Source organism: Girardinichthys multiradiatus, chromosome 22 (genome assembly GCF_021462225.1).
Source record: "Girardinichthys multiradiatus isolate DD_20200921_A chromosome 22, DD_fGirMul_XY1, whole genome shotgun sequence".
Lineage (NCBI taxonomy): Eukaryota > Metazoa > Chordata > Actinopteri > Cyprinodontiformes > Goodeidae > Girardinichthys > Girardinichthys multiradiatus.
Window position 1 is genome coordinate 28,647,144 of NC_061814.1, and position 21,274 is coordinate 28,668,417.

The 21,274-nt window shown below is 35.8% G+C and overlaps 1 protein-coding gene across 1 annotated transcript in view; it reads right to left on the bottom strand.

The window, feature by feature from the left end:
* Nucleotides 1-21,274, bottom strand: part of eys (eyes shut homolog) — a 336,214-nt gene that overhangs the window by 28,343 nt on the left and 286,597 nt on the right. Inside the window, exon 43 of the mRNA XM_047352417.1 lies at nucleotides 15,370-15,593. Coding sequence (XP_047208373.1) covers nucleotides 15,370-15,593 — 224 coding nt within the window. The remainder of the gene's footprint in view (nucleotides 1-15,369; nucleotides 15,594-21,274) is intronic.

Here is a 21,274-nt window from a genome sequence, read left to right on the forward strand (position 1 = left end):
ATTTATATTTTAATAAAGGTAAACTGGAGAGGTGGAATTTACACACAGCATACATTTGACATATTCAGCCTCCTGTTTGAGCAGAAGATTCGATATTTCTCTGACCTCTTCCATGCCCTCTTTCAAACATTTGCCTGGGTGGTAAATCAGGGTGATGTCTGCTAAGTCTCCTTTCAAATATACTGCCACAAAAATGCACACAACGATGATAACCTGAAATAAAATCCTTACAGAAAGGAGGAATAAAGCAGCAGGGGAACAGACAACAATTCTATAGTTCTGCCCTCTGCAGAAAACTGTGACTTTCTTTAACCTTTCTTCAAGTATATCCAAGCCACATATTTGAGCCGTAAAAATCTATTTATTTCATATATCCACACTCTTGGCTAAAAACAGATTTAGAGGGGCTCATCAAAATAGTTTAATAGCAGAAGGACTTTAGTCAGGTTTTACTTAAATAATAAATAATGCTTAATTTCTCTTTTTTTTAGTTAGCTTTTAGTTTACTGTACAGCTGCTACATGTTAGATGTTGAATAAAAAGACTAAGGTGTGAGGTCACTGGGCCACAGATGATCCTCGCTCTATTTCACAGGCATTCCACCTGAGAAAGCATATGTATTTAGACCAACACCTGCTTCAAACTGTGTACAGTGCCTTGCAAAGTTGTTCACAACCCCTTCGAATCTTTCTAAATTTTGTGAAGTTGCAAACACAAACGTTAATGCATTTTTTTGGGCATTATATCTGATCGACACAAAATATTGCATTATTGTGAAGTGGGAGGAAAATGGTGCCTGGTTTTTCAACTTTTTTTACAAATACAAATCTAAAAAGTGTGGCTTTGCATTTGCATTCAGCTCGCTTATTCAATATATTGCAAAACCACCTATGGCTGCAAGTTATCGGGGTATGTCTCTACCAACTGTAAACATCTAGAGACTGAAGTTTGTGCAAATTCTTCTTTGCAAAACATCTTAAGCCCATTCAAATTGGATGGAGAGCATTTTGAACCTCAAGTTATTTTCAAGTCTTGCCACAGACTCTTAATTGGTTTAGGTCTGCAAATATAAATGGGCCAGTCTAATACATATCCTTTGATCTAAACCCTTCCATTATAGCTCTGGCTGTGTGTTTAGGATTGTCATCCTGCTGTTTGCTCAACCTCAACCCCAGTTTGAAGTCTTTTGCAACCTTTACCAGGTTCAATTCCAAGGATTGCTCTGGGCAGCTCTTTTCTTCTTAGTGAAGTAAACCATCCCCTCAGCATGATGCTGCCACCATAGTTTTAAATATTGAAATCAAATGTTCATGGTATTGTCACTTGATGTTTTTTCACCACACAGTGTTTTGCTTTAGGCCAAAAAATTTAATACTGGTCTCATCTAATCAGAGCACCTTCATCCCCATGTTTATAAAAATTAGACTTATGTTTTTCTTTCAGTACTTCAACAGTCTTTGTACTTGACCTGTCTGTTGTGTTCCTTGGTCTTCAAGATGCTGTTTGTTGCACATATGTTCTCTAACAAACCTCTGAGGCATTTACACAACTGCTGCACTCACCCTGAGACATAATTACACACAAGTGGACTCTATTCACTAAAGAGGTGGTTGCACTAGATTTTATTTAGACATATCAGAGGCTAAATCAAATGCACACAACACTTTTCAGCTTCTGTATTTGCAAAAAAGATGGAAATTCACATATAATTTTCTTTTCACTTCATGGTTATGCACTCCTTTGTGTTGGTCTATCACATAAAATCCCAATTAAATGCTTTATTAAAGTTTATGACAATAACATGAATAAATGTTAAACAAATTTTATGGGTATTAATACCTTTGGAAGATCCCATGAACATCAGCTTTCTTGTCCCTACTTAAAGAAACCACCTCAATAGCACGAGGCTGCCACCATGTTTCAACATTGGAATCATATGTTCAGAGTTATGTGCATTGCTGGTTTTTAAAGACACACAGCAAAATCCTATGCAGTGGATTACTGTGCTCACTGTTGATTCATAAAGCTGACATGCAACTAGCACAAAGAATGAGAAGTTTAATAAATATCCTCTGTGTTTTTGAAAATTGGAAAATGCTAAAAGCTGCTTAGGGCGTAATGTCAAAACGTCAACATTTCTAACTGACATGACTAAGTTGTAAGAGACAAACAGATTTGGATAGAAAACATTTTTGAAATTATGACAAAATTTGCCAAAGCCATTAGCTGCATGAATAATAAGGTTATTATTTTTTTTTTTTATAGACCACAGGTGGAAAAGTGGTGCTGATATCCACATCCAAAGTATCACCAATTGCAGGTTTCAAAACATCTCTGGCTGCTGGTTAATTATGTTTCACTAAGATATAATCATGCCAATGCTGTAGTTAAATACAGTCCTTCTGATCAGTGTGCCGGTGGTCCTGCTGAAAATAATCAGTAATAATAGCAGGCCTTCAAGAAAAGCATTTCTGAGGGCATAACCTGCTTGACTGTTAAGGGAGTGTGAGAGAGTGACTGACAAGCTGTTTGAAAAGACAGGCCAGGAGGTCCATTCAGTGTTTGATTCATACTGCACAGAACGCTACACATAGTAATTCATGTCTTCATCATTTTGTCATTATTTCTCAGCTGATAATTTTTTTTCTTCCAATTGTTCTTCAGTTTATTCACTTGCCTTGCCTTATTTAGTCAAATTTGTTTAATGAAATTTAATGTTTGAATGTGTACACAAAACCCAAGTATTCTGGTTTAGTGTTAGGTAATGGTGATTTTAGGTGAATATTTGTATTAAATTTGTATCTCCATTTAAATTTGTAAATTAATTATGTTAATGTGATTATGTATTGTATTATGCATTTGAGTGTTTTTAAATATCAAATTAATATTTTTGCAAATGTTTATTCATAATAAGAGAAAAAAGGTCTATTTAAATGAAAAGGACTAACTTTTTAAATAATAAATCTGCAGTCTTCAAGTATGACTCAGTTAGAATTTGGTTTATGCATTGCATCCAGGACATTTTCAGGGACACTTTTTTAAAATAGGAAAACAAAACAAACAAAAACAAACAAGATTATTCTTTTAAACTTCTCCTTCTGATGATTTGGGCTGATTAGGCTGGGACAATCTGATACACCATTTAGCAACATGTTGCACACAAAACATGTTGGAAGAGACCAAGGAACATTTGGAAACATAGACAGTATTTATTGTTTTTTACTGCAAATGCAAAATACTGTAAAAACCTAATAGCATTAGCTTGAAATTCTATAACAATATAAACGTTTGAGTCTTTTCAGATGTTGCAAATTTTCCTGTTCTAATGGCCATGCTCAGAGCATGACTTCTTGGTTTTCCTTTCAGAAACCCACTGTGATTCTCTAGATTGGGTCTGCATTGATCATGTTTAAAAAAATACTTGCAGCACAATTTTTTACTTCCAACCCACCTATAAAATGAAGACTATCTCTAGAAGACAAATCTTAATTCTCCTGTCACTTCATTTATCCTGAGGTATAAGAACTTACCACAGGCAAGAGAAGGCTAACAACTACTGCTGACTAATACACAGTAAAACCCACTATAAACAAACCAGGAAACACTTACTACACTTACAAGACCACAATGTGGATATTCACTCCTTTCAAAGCAACTGATGTGGATAAAGGTTTCTGTGCTCATTAAACCCCCACTATTTATCAATTTTAACCTTTAAAAAACCTAAAATAACAATCATTCCACTAAAAGCTATCGAGCCTTTTCTGTCCAAAGCTTCTTTTTATTGATTGCTTTTTTATTTAAAAATGTTTTTGTAACAACGAACACAATTTTGCTACATTATTGATGTGAGAGACATATTTCTTTATCACCATACACAAAACGATAGAGGGCCATTTAAGATAATTTGAAATCTAACACTACCTGCTGTAACCCCAGCTGGGCAGCAACTCTGTCCATACCTGTAAAATAATCAACAACAAAAATTATTAGAAAAAAAACTCAGCAACCTGATGTTACGAGTTTTTGTTTCTGTTTCTATTACAGGGATAACCAGTAATTACATAGAAAAACGTGTTTGGCTGGTTATAAAGACAGTCTTCTGGCAGGTTTTACACCAAATATGTTGCCAAGAAACTGTTTTAAACATTTAAAACCTTTATTCAAGTTAGGGTTTAAAATAACTTCTGTGAAGCTTAATCAAAAAGTTACACCAGTCAGTTTTCTGTAAAGCAAACAAACTAACAAATATTTGGCAAATAATGCATTCTTGCTTTTTGCTGTGCCCTGGCATCAAATCTTCAAATTTGAACCAATAGTGGATCTTGAAACGTTTCCCTAGACAGTAAGAATAAATGTGTATTTTTGGTGTTAACCAATATAATCTAATGTCTAAATATACAATATATAATATTTTCTATAAATATATTTCTTTCTTTGAGATTTATGCCTCATCATTCAGATCTGACGGGCTTTAGTTTTAAATGCATTTATTTATCATCAGTTGCTTGAAATTGTTTAAAAATTAAACTTGTTTTTAAAAACTCAAATTTGCAAATATAACTTTTAAAACAATATTACTAAAAAATAAATTAATGAACTTCATAGTTGTCAGTCAGTTATTTTCTATACCACTTCTTCCCTAGTGGGTCACAGGGAAGCTGGTGCCAGCAGTCTATCTCCAGCAGTCTATGGGCGGGAGGCAGGGTACACCCTGGACAGTTAGCCAGTCCATCACATTTTTTAAAGGTAATTTCCCTTAAATTCAAAAGCATGATTGTAGTAAACTCTGAACTGAACCAACAACTATTCCTCTTCCAGTCTCACTGGTGTTGTTTAGCTCAATGTTTAGCTCAAGTGAAAATAAAAAAAAGTGTTTCTAGAACCTTGACTTTATGTACATTGGGATTAAAAGGGGATTTTGCAAAGCAAATAAGAAAAGTGCTGGCTGAATTTATATAAATCAGTTTATAGAGATTTTTGTCCGTTTTTGTCTGGTATTAGATCAGTGGTTTTATTACAATTTAAATATCTGCTGGGATAGTAGTGACATTAGAGGAGAGAGCACTTAACTCTGTTTAAAGATCACATTTTAAACTCACTAATTGTGTTGTTACATCTCAGTTGTAAGAAATAATATTAATAATAAAAACAATTATGCAGGGAAGTTAAAAAGTCAGTCAGTCATTTTCTACCACTTATTCCATAGTGGGTCACAGGGAAGCTGGTGCCTATCTCCAGCAGTCTATGGGCGAGAGGCGGGGTACACCCTGGACAGGTCACCAGTCCATTGCAGGGCAACACACAAACAACCAAGCACACACTCATTCATACACCTATGGGCAATTTAGGGAGACCAATTAACCTAACAGGCATGTCTTTGGACTGTGGGAGGAAGCCGGAGAACCCGGTGAGAACCCACGCATGCACGGGGAGAACATGCAAACTCCATGCAAAGACCCCTGGACGGGAATCAAACCCAGAATCTTCTTGCTGCAAGGCAACAGTGCTACCACCCGGAAGTCAAAAAGTTTCTCTGAAAACAAGCTGTCCACAAATAAAAAAATACATGTGAAATAACGACAATACTTCACAAAAGGCTAGTCTGCAAAATAAAATCTAGCATGGATCTTATATTTTTTAAATCTCACTTCTATCTCTACGTGTCTTAAAGACACACTGTGCAGGATGTTGCCACCTGCGTCCAGAAAATTTCCAATACCTGCTCAGAGCGAGGCACAAGGGGAAGCCATTAGCATTAGCACCCCAGCAAGGAACTCACAGTCAGGGAGCTAAGGATCCAGGTGCAAACTGCACCACACTGATGTGATCTTTGCACATTGGAAGAATGATGCAGTTGTATAAATTTTTAATCTCTTACTTTCACAGATGTTGCCTTTAATAACTTTTGATTGTACAGGTGTTCGTATTTTCCTCTGATGAAATAATATCTTTTGAATTTTTGACTATTTTTGTTTGTTTAAGAGCAGCACTTACAGTACACAAATATGTGTGAGATCACTTCTTGGAAACAATTTTCACCTGCTTTATTATGTGACATCTGTTTCTGCGACCTGCACCTAAGGTTGATTAGTCACACAGATATCATACATCACAAAGCTGCAAATGAAAAATAAAGAGGCAATAAAGAGGCCGTAATCTTCAGGTACCAACTGCCTGATTTCACAAAGATTTTACCTCAATATCTATTATGTATCACTGAACAACTACAAGCCACTATCCACTTAGTTTTCAATTTATATTCCTACATGCTTTAATAAACAGAGAGCGACAGGACCAAAATACCCAAACCTGAACCTTTGATAAAAATCCCTATTCATCCTATTATGTTGTGGCAGTCCAATCTAGGGATACTGATACAATGAGCAGATCTCTGCAAACTCCCAATGACCCCAGCACAATGTGTGGTTCAAAAGGATACTGCAGTAACGCATATTCATCATGCAGATAATTGCATGGCTCACACTGTCCCACATGACAAGCCAGTGTGACCACCGGCTCTTAATTGGTATTCTTAAAGCTATTCATATTTCAATATTCATGCCGCCCTTTCTCATTTCCTGTTTAATAAATGCAACTGTTAATTGATAGTGTCATAACACAATGAAGAAGGCATTTAGAGTAGCTATTTCCTAGATTACCAAAGGTGAAAGAGCATCATGCACAGTTAATGCATTCTTAAAATGGCAGGTCAAATTGTTGGAAAGGGGAGAAAGATGGCAGACTGATTAGGTTGACTATTGGAGATAAAAAGATGGAGGAAAAGCAATTCTGCTTGTTGGATGACCAAACTATCATGAAAAGAAAATGCTTTACAAAAACACAGTTGCTTTACTTGGAAAGGATTTAGAGCAAGGATGCAGGACATCCAGAACTTAGATTCAGTCATTCCATCAGTCATTTTCTAAACCGCTTCTCCCATAGTGGGTCGCAGGGAAGCTGGTGCCTATCTCCAGCAGTCTACAGGCGAGAGGTGCGGTACAACCTGGACAGGTTGCAAGTCCATTGCAGGGCAACACACAAACAACCATGCACACACTCATTCATACACCTAAGGGCAATTTAGAGAGACCATTTAACCTAACAGGCATGTCTTTGTACTGTGGGAGGAAGCCAGAGTACCCGGTGAGAACCCACGCATGCATAGGGAGAACATGCAAACTCAATGCAGAAAGACCCCTGGCCAGTAGCCGAACCCAGGACCTTCTTGCTGCAAGGCAACAGTGCTACCAACTGCGCCACCGTGCATTCACTTTTTTCATTTACTGTATTTCCCATTCAGAAATGTTTCAATAGGACATAAAATATAAATGACATGATTGCCAAGTGGTTTCAACAACCACACCTCTAACACTTTGATTGTTATCATTGTAGTAGCATGTACTAAAAATTTGGCCATTAAGTGATTTTGACCAATTCATGGACATGAATATGTTTGATATAGGTAAGTCTAAAATTACTTATACCACGGGCAGATTTAGGTTTAAAGTGATATTTTAATTATAATAATATGTTTTTTTTTTCTGACTTCTGACTGAGAATGTGTGAAGAGAGTTAAAGATTAGGGTCATGGCAAGGAAGCATTCCAACCTCAAAGAATTGGAGCACAAGGTTTGATTGCTGTAATTCCAATAAAGATTTTTCATCAGTGAGTAAAAGTAATGTTTGGCATGTCAATTGTAATAGAGCATACATAAGAATAAATATATTTATTATTTTTAAAATTGATACTCCTTATACATTGATATATTATCTTTTGAGAGATACCTGTTACATTTCTACTAACTTATTCTACTTATTTGTTGAATGAAAGTATTTTTCTATCTAAATCCACTAAGGCTATGAATACTTTTGGGCTTCATTGCACATCGATTTGTTTCAGTGCAATTGAATCTTTTTTACATGAAATAATAAAGTTATGAAATGAACTCCTATAGGGCCTTTGTTATGTAGCCATTCTTGCAGTAGTACTGTTTATAAAAAGTGTAACAAAGTCAACATTAAAACACCTCCTAAGTCCAGTGCAGTTTAATTCAGCCACATCATGTGGTTCTTGTAATAATCCACTCTACTGTATGTGCTAACATGTGTGCAGTCTTATGTGAACTATTCTAAATTGCCACAAGTTGTTCTGCCATTTTTCTTTTAATTTAGTCTTATTTTAAAATTTCTCACCAAAGCTAAACTATTCTGCTGTCATAAATGTTCACACACCTGGCACCTTTTCTCTTACTTTATCAAGATGTTTCTTCTGATTGGAAGTGACCCTGCCAGAGTACAGACTTAAATCAAAAATGTAATCTGTGGACGGAGTTAAAGATTAGAGTCATGCCATGGAGACTTGGAGCTCAATCATAAAAATTAACTAGTGGAGACATGCAAAAAGCTGATCAGAAATTATAAGAAGGGTTTGATTGCTGAAATGCTTTTACATTAAATATTGAGCAGGATCAAAATAATTTAGAGACATATTTTATTTGGTAAGCTGTAATAAAAACAGATTATTTTATTTCATAAATGACACCTTGAATGTTGCTTCATTATCTTTTGGAAGATGCCTGCATCATTTCCTATCAGAAACAAACGTCTTTGTGGAAAGAAAACAAATCAAAATCAGCCAGAAGTATGACAGATGTTTGGGATTATTTGCACATGTTATATTGGCCATTAACAGAGACACTCAACCCTGGCGTGTAACCATTTACAATGACTTGCAGACATATTCACCCCACTTGACATTTTTTATGTTTTGTTGCCTCACAACCTGGATTGTTTGACAGTTTGCACCATTTCATTAACAGAACATGCCTACAACTTTGATGAAGTATTTTTTCTATTGTGAAGCAAACAACAAATGGAAGGTGAACCTCTGTTCCAGTCTCAAATCACAGGCAGACTTATATAGGTTTTGCTCAAGAATATTCCTGTATTTAGCGCCATCCATCTTCCTCTTGACCAGTTTCCCAGTCCCTGCTGCTGAAAAACATCTGCCATCACCATCTGCCACCACCATGCCAACACCATGTTTCACTGTGTGAATGGTGTTCTTAGGGTGTTGGGATGTAAAGGTTTGGACTAGACAGTGTTTCCCTTGCTGTTCAATTTGCCTGCCTGCCTGCCTCTGGTCTGTCTGTATATGTCTGTCTGTGTATATATATATATATATATATATATATATATATATATATATATATATATATATATATATATATATATATATATATATATATATAGACAGTGCCTTGCGAAAGTACTGGGCCCCCTTGAACTTTTCAACCTCTTGCCACATTTCAGGCTTCAAACATAAAGATATCAAATTCTAATTTTTTGTGAAGAATCAACAACAAGTGGGACACAATTGTGAAGTGGAATGAAATTTATTGGATTTGTCAAACTTTTTTAACAAATAAAAAACTGAAAAGTGGGGCGTGCAATATTATTCGGATAGCGCCACCCTGCAAATACAGCTGCAAGTCGCTTGGGGTATGTTTCTATCAGTTTTGCACATCGAGAGACTGAAATTCTTGTCCATTCTTCCTTGCAAAACAGCTCGAGCTCAGTAAGGTTGGATGGAGAGCGTTCGTGAACAGCATTCTTCAGCTCTTTCTACAGATTCTCAATTGGATTCAGGTCTGGACTTTGACTTGGCCATTCCAACACCTGGATACGTTTATTTGTGAACCATTTCATTGTAGATTTGGCTTTATGTTTTGGATCATTGTCTTGTTGGAAGATAAATCTCCGTCCCAGTCTCAGGTCTCTTGCAGACTCCAACAGGTTTTCTTCCAGAATGGTCCTGTATTTGGCCCCATCCATCTTCCCATCAATTTTGACCATCATCCCTGTCCCTGCTGACGAAAAGCAGGCCCAAACCATGATCCTACCACCACCATGTTTGACAGTGGGGATGGTGTGTTCAGGGTGATGAGTTGTGTTGCTTTTACGCCAAACATATCGTTTTGCATTGTGGCCAAACAGTTCGATTTTGGTTTCATCTGACCAGAGCACCTTCTTCCACATGTTTGGTGTGTCTCCCAGGTGCCTTGTGGCAAACTTTAAACAAGACTTTTTATGGATATTTTTGAGAAATTGCTTTCTTCTTGCCACTCTTCCATAAAGGCCATATTTGTGCAGTGGACGACTGATTGTTGTCCTATGGACAGACTCTCCCACCTCAGCTGTAGATCTCTGCAGTTCATCCAGAGTGATCATGGTTCTCTTGGCTGCATCTCTGATCAGTCTTCTCCTTGTTCGAGATGAAAGTTTAGAGGGACGGCCGGGTCTTGGTAGATTTGCAGTGGTCTGATACTCCTTCCATTTCAATATGATTGCTTGCACAGTGCTCCTTGAGATGTTTAAAGCTTGGGAAATCTTTTCGTATCCAAATGCGGCTTTAAACTTCTCCACAACAGTATCTCGGACCTGCCTGGTCTGTTCCTTGGTCTTCATGATGCTCTCTGCGCTTTGAACAGAACCCTGAGACTATCACAGAGCAGGTGCATTTATACGGAGACTTGATTACACACAGGTGGATTCTATTTATCATCATCAGTCATTTGGAACAACATTGGATCATTCAGAGATCCTCACTGAACGTCTGGAGAGAGTTTGCTGCACTGAAAGTAAAGGGGCCGAATAATGTTGCACGCCCCACTTTTTAGTTTTTTATTTGTTAAAAAAGTTTGACACATCCAATACATTTCATTCCACTTCACGATTGTGTCCCACTTGTTGTTGATTCTTCACAAGAGTTTTCTTTATTTTCATGACTATGAATATTTTAGCTTCACACTGAAGGCATCAAAACTATGAATTAACACATGTGGAATTATATACTGAACAAAAAAGTGTGAAACAACTGAAAATATGTCTTATATTCTAGGTTCTTCAAAGTAGCCACCTTTTGCTTTGATTACTGCTCCGCACACTCTTGGCATTCTGTTGATGAGCTTCAAGAGGTAGTCACCTGAAATGGTTTTCCAACAGTCTTGAATTAATTTCCAGACATGCTTAGCACTTGTTGGTCCTTTTGCCTTCACTCTGCGGTCCAGCTCACCTCAAACCATCTTGATTGGGTTCAGGTCCGGTGACTGTGGAGGCCAGGTCATCTGGCGCAGCACCCCATCACTCTCCTTCTTGGTCAAATAGCCCTTACACAACCTGGAGGTGTGTTTGGGGTCATTGTCCTGTTGAAAAATAAATGATGGTCCAACTAAACGCAAACCGGATGAAATAACATGCCGCTGCAAGATGCTGTGGTAGCCATGCTGGTTCAGTATGCCTTCAATTTTGAATAAATCCCCAACAGTGTCACCAGCATAGCACCCCCACACCATCTTCTGCTTGTTGCCTGTCCTCAGCAGTGGTTCCCTAGCAGCTATTTTACCATGAAGGCCTGATTCACATAGTCTCCTCTTAACAGTTGTTCTAGAGATGTGTCTGCTGCTAGAACTCTGTGTGGCATTGACCTGTTCTCTAATCTGAGCTGCTGTTAACCTGCGATTTCTGAGGCTGGTGACTCGGATGAACTTATCGTCCGCAGCAGAGGTGACTCTTGGTCTTCCTTTCCTGGGGCGGTCCTCATGTGAGCCAGTTTCTTTGTAGCACTTGATGGTTTTTGCGACTGCACTTGGGGACACTTTCAAAGTTTTCCCAATTGTTCGGACTGACGGACCTTCATTTCTTAAAGTAATGATGGCCACTCGTTTTTCTTTACTTAGCTTCTTTTTTCTTGCCATAATACAGATTCTAACAGTCTATTCAGTAGGACTATCAGCTGTGTACTGTATCCACCTCCTGCACAGCACAACTGATGGTCCCAACCCCATTTATAAGGCTTGAAATCCCACTTATTAAACCTGACAGGGCACACCTGTGAAGTCAAAACCTTTTCAGGAGACTACCTCTAGAAGCTCATCAACAGAATGCCAAGAGTGTGCGGAGCAGTAATCAAATCAAAAGGTGGCTACTTTGAAGAACCTAGAATATAAGACATATTTTCAGTTGTTTCACACTTTTTTGTTCAGTATATAATTCCACATGAGTTAATTCATAGTTTTGATGCCTTGAATGTGAAGCTACAATATTCATAGTCATGAAAATAAAGACAACTCTTTGAATGAGAAGGTGTGTCCAAACCTTTGGTCTGTACTATATATGTACTGTATATGTATATATATACGTATTAATAACAGGTTTGAATGCCACAAAATAGGTAAAAAACCAAGGGTTGAATACTTTTGCAAGCCACAGTAAAAATTTAATCAGTAAATAATGGGAGATTTACAAATCCAAAGCACCTCAGAGGGACTCCAAAAACTACAGAGCAACACGTTTTTTTCTTCTAAAAAAACTGGTTAGACAGGACAAAGACTAGACAAATTCATTTTTCCAAAATGCCTGGCGTTTGCACTCAGTAAAATATTGCAAAAAGAGCACCTTCACACCTTCGAAAAAAGATATGAACAGTATTTTATACTATTATGACACTTTTACATGTAGAAAGAAACAAAACAATAAAACTAGAAGACATAAAAGCAAATCTCTAAAATTTTACACAGCTCAATACAACAAAATACCACAAACATTTGAATATAATGTAAAATAATATGTCAAAACCTTTAGATTTATGATGTTGTGTGGAACCAGAGCCTGCATACAATTTTGTTACAGTTCATCGTTACATAAAATATTAAAAAACTTGGAGTTGAACTAAATATGCCTGTGAGCACTGAGACAGAAGGCAGACAGCTTAAGAGTTCATATTAGCCCAATCCATTGCTAATTGTTACATAAGATTCCCCCCCTCCATTTTACCCATTCAGGCTGTGTCTGCCTCATGTTATTAACAAAATAATAATTTTTTTACCCAAAAAAGAAAAAGGTATAAAGAGCTCAGTGATGAAATAACTATTTATTGACTCGCTTGTTAATTAAGCTATCTGAGTGCACAGAACAAGCTTTGATTCATTAAGAGTGGTGAAAGCCCTACCGAAATGAACCAGGCTTCATACAGTGTGAAGGACACTTCATATGAATTCTCTTTGGAAAAATATATCCTCATCATAACCCCTGTGAAAAAAAAACAACAAACATACAGTTCCCTTGCAAAAGTATTCAGAGCCCTTGAACCTTTTCAGGTTTGATTATATGAAAACCAAAAAGTTTAATATATTTTCTTGAGATTTGATGAGATAAACAAACACAATGCCATGCATTAACATTTTTTGCATGTGTGGTAGGCATTAGGATTCAGCCCCCTTAAATCTGATACCCTTGAATAAACTCTTGTGCAACATAAGCTCTTCAAAATTCACCTTATTAATAAATAGGATCCTCCTATCCCATGAGCTATTTAATCTCAGTACAAATACAACGCTTCTGTGAAGGTCTCAAAGGTTGTTAGAAAACACTAGTTAACAAAAAAGATCACAAAGATCTGGGAACAAAGCAGACAGGTCAGGAATAAAGTTGTGAAGAAGTTTAAAGTAGTGTTAAGCAGTAACAAAATGCCCTAAGCTCTCTCACAAAGCACTGTTAGCCAGCTACATAAAATGACAGAATGAGTAAGGAGAACATTAATCAGAAAAGTTCTTGAGGAGCAGCAGAGATCCTAAACTCAGGTGAAAAAAAATACGTTAACAAGACGACATATTTGCACTCTGTCACAAGCCATGCAGGCAACACAGCAAACGTGTAACAGAAGGTGCTTTGGTCAGATAAGGCCATTCTGGCCTACATTTAAAACACCAGAAGAGCATTTCGCCACACAACCCTGAACACACACACACAGTATAACAGGAAGGTGGCAACATCATGCTGTGGGGATGCTGAAGTACTGCTTTGTGTAGGTCTGTTCCATAACATCCTCCTAAAATACACTAAGATTTGTGCTCTTAACATTGTAAACTGTGAAAAGGTTCAAGGGGTATGAATATTAATGCAATGCACTGTACTTCTATGATAGTGCATGTTTAAATGTTACACAGATTTTAATGACATACATTAAAAATCTATCATCTATTTAAGAATTACAAGCCAAGAAGCTATAACTCTAATTTTAATTGAAAATATTTTCAGTCAATTAAAAATTTGTTAAATAACAAATAACAAGTAGGAAAATATATTGCAAACAATGACAAAAAAGCAACAAAATTCTACTTTTGACCCACAGACAAAACACTTTGTGTGTCAAAAAAATAACACTGCATGTCATCCTGAATACACCATCCCCTTGATGAAACATGTTGATGGTAGCATCATGCTATGGGGATGCCTTTCTTCACCCGGAACAGGGAAGGTGGTTAAAGTTGATGTGAAACAGAACAATAAAGGGAAATCCTAGAAGAAAAACCGTTAGAGGCTGCAAAAGACTAGAAACTAAGGTAACTTTTGTAAAGAATGAAAATAATACCAATAAAAATTTAAAGTCAACTTTATGATCTGCTATGGACAAGTTTTTTTTTTTTAGAAAAATTAGGTATAGCTGAAATTTGTTATGGAGCTGCAGGTATCCCAATGACCCTACAGAGACAAAAAACTTTGTTGGAACCATCAATTTTTGTGTGTAAAAAAAATATTATATAAATTGACCATAGAATATTCCATTATCACAACCATGTCAGAATTCAGTCACCTTCACACAAACAAAAATGATTTTGTAAATGCAAGCCTTGGGGCATGTACAATAAAACATATAATGTTTAGCAGATAAAAATAGCCTCTTGTATTCATAGAAAATATTTACATAATTTATTTACAAAAACTTAATTTACATCTTAATGAAATTCAAATCTAGCTTAAAGTACTTTTCTATATTGATGCAGAGTCCAAATTCATTCAGCGTCACTGTTGAGTCAGGCCACAGTGAAATTAGGCCATTGCAGATAAGATAAGCTTGACAACTGAACCTGTTTGTATAAAAAATAGTAGGTGCAAGGAAGCGAACAGCAAACTCTCATTTCAGTACCTGGCTGGGTAAGTTAATGTGTGGTAAAAGCATATATTTTGCAACCACAGCCATTCATGTTTAAAAAAGGTGGAAAAACTATTTCTGGTCAAAGCATAAACTCGCTCTGCCTACCCTGCATCATACTGGAAAAAAGAAAAAAAAAAGAAGAAACATCAGGTCATATAGCAACATCATTTCTAACCACTTTGTTTGGTGCAGGTACATATTGTAAATGAGGTGTAATCAGTCACAGTTCATCCTTACTTCTAGATTCCTTTTTCTGCGGCATGCATTATCATGTAGAAATGTTTTTTCACACCGTTTCACATTCCTGCTGGTTTTTCCATTCCAGCACCATAAATAATTTGTTTGGGCTAAAAGGTGATCTGGTACAATACCTGACACATGTTCCTCCATTGCGGCAGGGAAGGTGTTGGCAGACAGGCGGGTCACAGTTCTTGATGTTCCTCCCCTTCACTGATACACCCACCAGGTCAATCTCCTTTGAGTTGACCTGAAATTCCTTGATGCAGCCAATGAATCTCCTCTCTTCTTTTTGTCTCTCATGATGCATTTCCCAGTGGGATGAAACATCTCCAAGAAATATGGGACCAAAGGTTCTCTACAAAAAAAGATAAAACAAAAGTCAGAGAGTTGGTTTATCCTTCAATAAATTAGACTTTGAAGTTATGAACAGATTGTGTAAAACAGTTCATATCATGATGAACATTAGAAAGAGCTAGATGTATGTTAAGATGAACATGAAAGATACAATCTGTGGCATGAGTAAAAATAAAATAAGTAAAAAAAAACATTACTTGCTAACTTTCATGTGACATTTAAATATCATTAATTATGATTAATTCTCGGAACTCACAACTTATCTGTCCATAACCTTTAGTTTAATGAGTAAAATTAATTCTGCTGCCACAGCAGAGCTACATAATTTGGAGAAATATTCGTATTTGTAGTTCAGTTATAAAGGTTTTATTCTGAGAAATTGTTCGGGTCAGAATTCTTTTTGAAGATACGTTTTTCCAAGCTGAACAGATTTTCCCAAATAACTAGAGTGGATTTCCATTGAGCCAAAATTGAGTATTGAGCCATGCTTTTATATTATGTTTGAAATAATGCAGAATTTAATAAGTTCATAATTTTTTCTTTGAGAAGCCATTCAATGCTGTTGTTACTTGTACTAACATTAAAAAGGCACTTAAAATTGAGATTGCAAAGGGAATTAACAGCAGTGCGATTTCTTCATATTGAACAACTGCTTTGCACTTTAACTTCATAATTATTACTTTATTTAAGAGAGAACTCCAGGTCCGAAATAGACAAGGGTTTTTTCTTCAAAATGTGACGAACCCAAATTGATGATTCACATTGGAATGAGATTTCTAAATCAATAGATGATAACACTGATTGCAAAAGCCATGACATAATACATTCCATTAACTGATCAATGCTGAGGTAAAAACACACTGAACTCAAACACTGATGCATGTTTGAGTTTAATATGTTTAACCTCAAAATTAATCAGTTAAAGGAATGCATTATTACAAAACAGTTCCATGTAGTCTTTATAAATATACTGTACTAACCTTTACTTATACCTGAATAGAAAATAAAGAAGTTTTAATTAACATCCTGTTAATATGACTTAAACAAAAGGGAGAAGCAAGGCTATAATATACATAAATATGTGCTGCTATTCTTCTAAATACAGACATAATACTTCATTTAAATATGGACAAACTACCTCTATGCATATAGATGCTATTTGATTGCTAGAGCTATTTTAAAAGCAATTTCTCTTTGCATATAGATTCCCAACTGGGAGGACATGCAAACTTCTCTTTCCACACATTTATCACCCAAAAATAGTTAAATGAACCTGGCCATTTCTTTAATATATTTATACTATACTATTTTTCATCAAGAGAGATATTCCAAAAAAGTTCATAGATGGTAGAAAGGGAAATGTAGCATATCTTGACTTGGTCTGTATTGAGTCATGAAAAACAAGTACAAAAAACAGAAGCTAAAACGATAAAAAAACGAAATATTCTTTTTTCTTGAGGCAATATCCTTAAGGAATAGGAAACAACTCAATAAAGACAAACAATTGTTACAAAGTTGACCCTTTTGGGGTTGGTTGTTTGTTAAATAGCTGTTAGATTAAGACTCATTTATAAAAAATACATTTTCAAACTGTAATATATTTGAAATCCTTAGTAAATGTACTGCGCTTTCAAAAAGTGTAAACCCCCTTGCAGATTTCTTCTGTTATTGCTTGTTTGGTTTTCTGTTAGACCTAAATGTTTCAGAGTAAACACATTTTGATATTAGACAAAAATAAATGAATACAAAAAACTGTTTTCATGTGAGGATTTGATATATTGAGGGAAAAGGCAATCCAAACTAAAATGTTCGTATGTGACAAAGTAATTATGTCCTAAACCTTATAATTGCTTGTCCCTTGGCAACTGGTAACGAGTATGTTACGTTGCTGTGTAGAAATTTGAGTTCATTCTTCTTTGCAAAAAACTTTTGAATCCAGCCACATTAGAGGATTCTTGTTCAAGGTCATACCATAGCTTCTGAGTTGGATTTGACTCGACCACTCCAAAACCTTCATGTTGTGTTTGTTATAGTGGTGCTGCATAGCCTAAGTGTGCTTGAGTAAAGGTCCTCAAGAAGCAAACTTGGCCCAGATTTAACTGCATTCGCTTTATGCAAAATGCACACTTTCCAAAAAGATATTTTTTGGTCACATCAGTCTACAGAATATTTCCCCAAAAGCCCTGGGGATCATCAATATGCTTTTTGGCAAATATTTTGTGTTCTTTTTGATTAGCTGTGGCATTCACCTTTGAACTCTACCATGGATGCCTTTTTTGCCCATGTTCTTTCTTATTGTTGAATTTCAAACACAGACCGTAACAGAGGCATGTGATGTCTGGGGTCCTTTAAATGTTGTTTTGGGTACTTTTGTGACCTCTTAGATGAGTCATTGATGCCCTCTTGGAGACCGACCACTCCTGGGCAGGTTCACAACTGTTCCATGTTTTTCAATTTGAGAATAATTACTCTCACAGATTTTTGCTGGAGGCCCAAAGCTTTAAAAATGGCTTTACAACCGTTTCCAAACTGAGAGATGATGATAATATCTGTGATGTTGTTTTTTATATTTGTTCTTGTATTTCTTGATGTCTATTCACCTACCTAATGTTGATAGGTTTTATTTCAGTGATTTCTTGTTTTTACATCTTTAACAATAATCAAACTTTGGTCATGGCTGATTAAACTAAAGCTTTCTAAAAATTGTGGTTAGTGACAACAAAGAGGTCAATCACCTTTCCACATTAGGTAAGGTTAGTGTACATATTTTTTCCCTTAAGTGAAATCATAATTTGAAAACTGCATTTTGTATTTATGTTTTTCCAATATAGATTTTCTTTCACAATCTGTAACATGCCAATTATTTTTCACAGCACTTCAACCAAAGAAATGAAATCAGATTTCTCTTTAGGATAAATTAATAACAAGGAGCTTTCAGAAACATATTTAAATAAGTTAAGTAATCTGCCAAAGTCTCTATTATGAGGAAGATACAATACTAGTTCATCTCCTGAATCTTTGTACTTTGTTTATAGTTGATAATATAAATGTCAGTGTTGAGTGGCTAATCAAAGAATTAACAGTACTCTAACTACTGCAAAAAAGACTTTGAAATGACTGAAAAAGCATCCAGCATTTAGACAAAAATATTAAAGACATTCAGAAATAAATCAAGAACTATTTCTTTGAATTTTCTTTCAAAATAGTACATTACATTTGCTTGGTAACGCAGGGATAAATTGTGCTCAATAGCAATGTAAAAGTAAAATAACAATACTACAAATCTGCACAATAAGGTAACGTTTAAACATGAATTTACTTGTGGTATTCTCTTAATTTTCTCATCGTATCCTTTCTTTTCCATAATTACTTAGACTTTTGCCGGAAATTATTAAATGTACATTAATTTCAAGGCTACATAATTTTTTTTTTTTTTATCCATCTATGTGTCAAATGTAATATGTCAATTTTATCACTACCACTTCAAAACCTAAGCAGTCATGTCAGTATTTACTGTATGTCTTTATAGTGCTTTCTGAATGGCATTCATCAGGATTTTATGCTGCTAGTCGAGCCAAAGTGAAGGACAGCTGCAGAGGTGTATGGTGGAGCAACAGTGAAGCATTGAGGATGTTGGCTAAATGCAAGCTTTCAGTGACATTACCACTGCCTATCTGAAAGCCCGTAAAGACATGGATAACAGGGTTCACAGGAGCACCTATGTGCAGTCACCACATGGTTTAGAGCCCTGAGAGTATCTTTAATAAAGCTTAAGAGTCAAATAAACTAAGCCGCGATGTCATGAAACTTTTACAATGAGCAAAACTATATTTGTGTGATACAATCAGCTATGAGCCGCTGGAGCTGCATAATGACGATGGGCTGCTGAATGAATTTATGGCCCCTTCAAGTCTGTTTACCATGTTTATGAGGAGAGTCCATTTCAAATGCTCACTTATGCAATATTCATGACTTTGTAAGTGGACCAACAGCAACTGAGTTCATAAGAGCCGTACGCTCATTTTTGAATTTTATTTTAAGGCACCACTTGCTAGTGCATCAATGCTGCATGACTAATCAATCGTCTTCTGTACATGGAAACAAATACATAAAATAAACAAACAAAAAAACACCATGTTGTTATAAGTCTTGAATGGAAATCTAGCTGATATTTTCACACTCCCATGTTTTGCATTATCAAACAGAAGGTCTTGATTTCAGTACCAAATGTGAAAAAACAGGGTTTTAAAACACAGTTTGGAGATATACTTTGCTTCTAATAAAAAGTGACCTTGAAGAGAGGTCTCTAACTCTCTCAAGTGATTTGTAATTCTATTAACATTGTCACCTTGGTTACTGTATACATTTTATCCCTAGTATATTCCAGTTTTACAGTTTAGTAATTATGTTTTCATGCCACCTTTGCCTGAATTAAAGACCATTAGTCATAGACAGGGCTGCAATATATAACAAATATATCGTTATAACTACAGTATATCAGTATGTGCAATATTATTATCACAAGGATTGTTTGGAGTACAGTAATTATTTCACAAAAATGTCTTGAGTTCATACTTAGCATACCATTGATATATTCAGCTTTTTTGATTGAGTCTCAAGGCAGTAGATGCTCAGACCTGATACAGATCATGGTTCCTAAGTTGCTAAGGTCACAAAAACAGTTGGAAAGTACAAATTAAAAAGAGAGGTAAGAATAATGTGGCTATATTGGAGGTAATATCAGCATTGCATTATTTTCTCACATGATGCAGCCCTAGCAATCAGTTGGTGAATGAAAGCTTTAAACTACTTGTTCTCTGTAAACCTTCTACAAGCATTAGTATCAAAACCAGCTAATGGTCTTCTAATTGTAAATGGGGTGAGCCTATATAGTGCTTTTTCAGTCAAACTACCAACTTAAAGCGCTTTTACAATAAGAAATACAATACATTAAACTGATAATACATTAGAACTGGATATAACTGGACTTGAATCTGCTGGGCTTAATTATAAAGATAACTTTTTAGTAAAGATCCACTAATTACAAAGGTGACTGATGTTTATTAAATTTTCTTGAATTGAAAAATAAACTATGTTTACAAAATATTTCATTTGAAATTATTTATATCTTTCTCTGGCTGATTTGAAATCTATTGTAGTAACATTCGTCAGATTAATATTGGACAGCTGTATCTGTATAAATAAAACCTAACACATTTTTTTTAAGGCATATCTAATTTACTCCACCATGGTTACTGCATGCACCATGCACAGGATATTTCAAGTTCAAGAAACTTTTCTATCACTAAATATTTATAAGAGGCGAAATTACACAGTGTGTGAAACAGGTGAGTCTATTACACCTCTTTGCAGTTAAGCAAGATTTGACTATTTTAAAACTAATTTAAAACAAAAATAAAACCAGACTACATGGTTGACATGTAAAAATGACCTCAGCATCTTATGTTTAAACATTAGTCTCTATGGGTTTTCCAGGAAGAGTCAGTAGTTCCTTTTGTTAACTGTAAGTTTCCCTAAAAACTGCCAACATTTCCACATCCAGCATGTTCTAAAACATCAGAGGCATAAAGCTCAGAAAAATAAAACAGAGCAACTTTGTTGAAATATGTCCAGCCTTCCGGCTATCTGGTGACGTCCCTATTTGTGATGTAGCTTAAATCA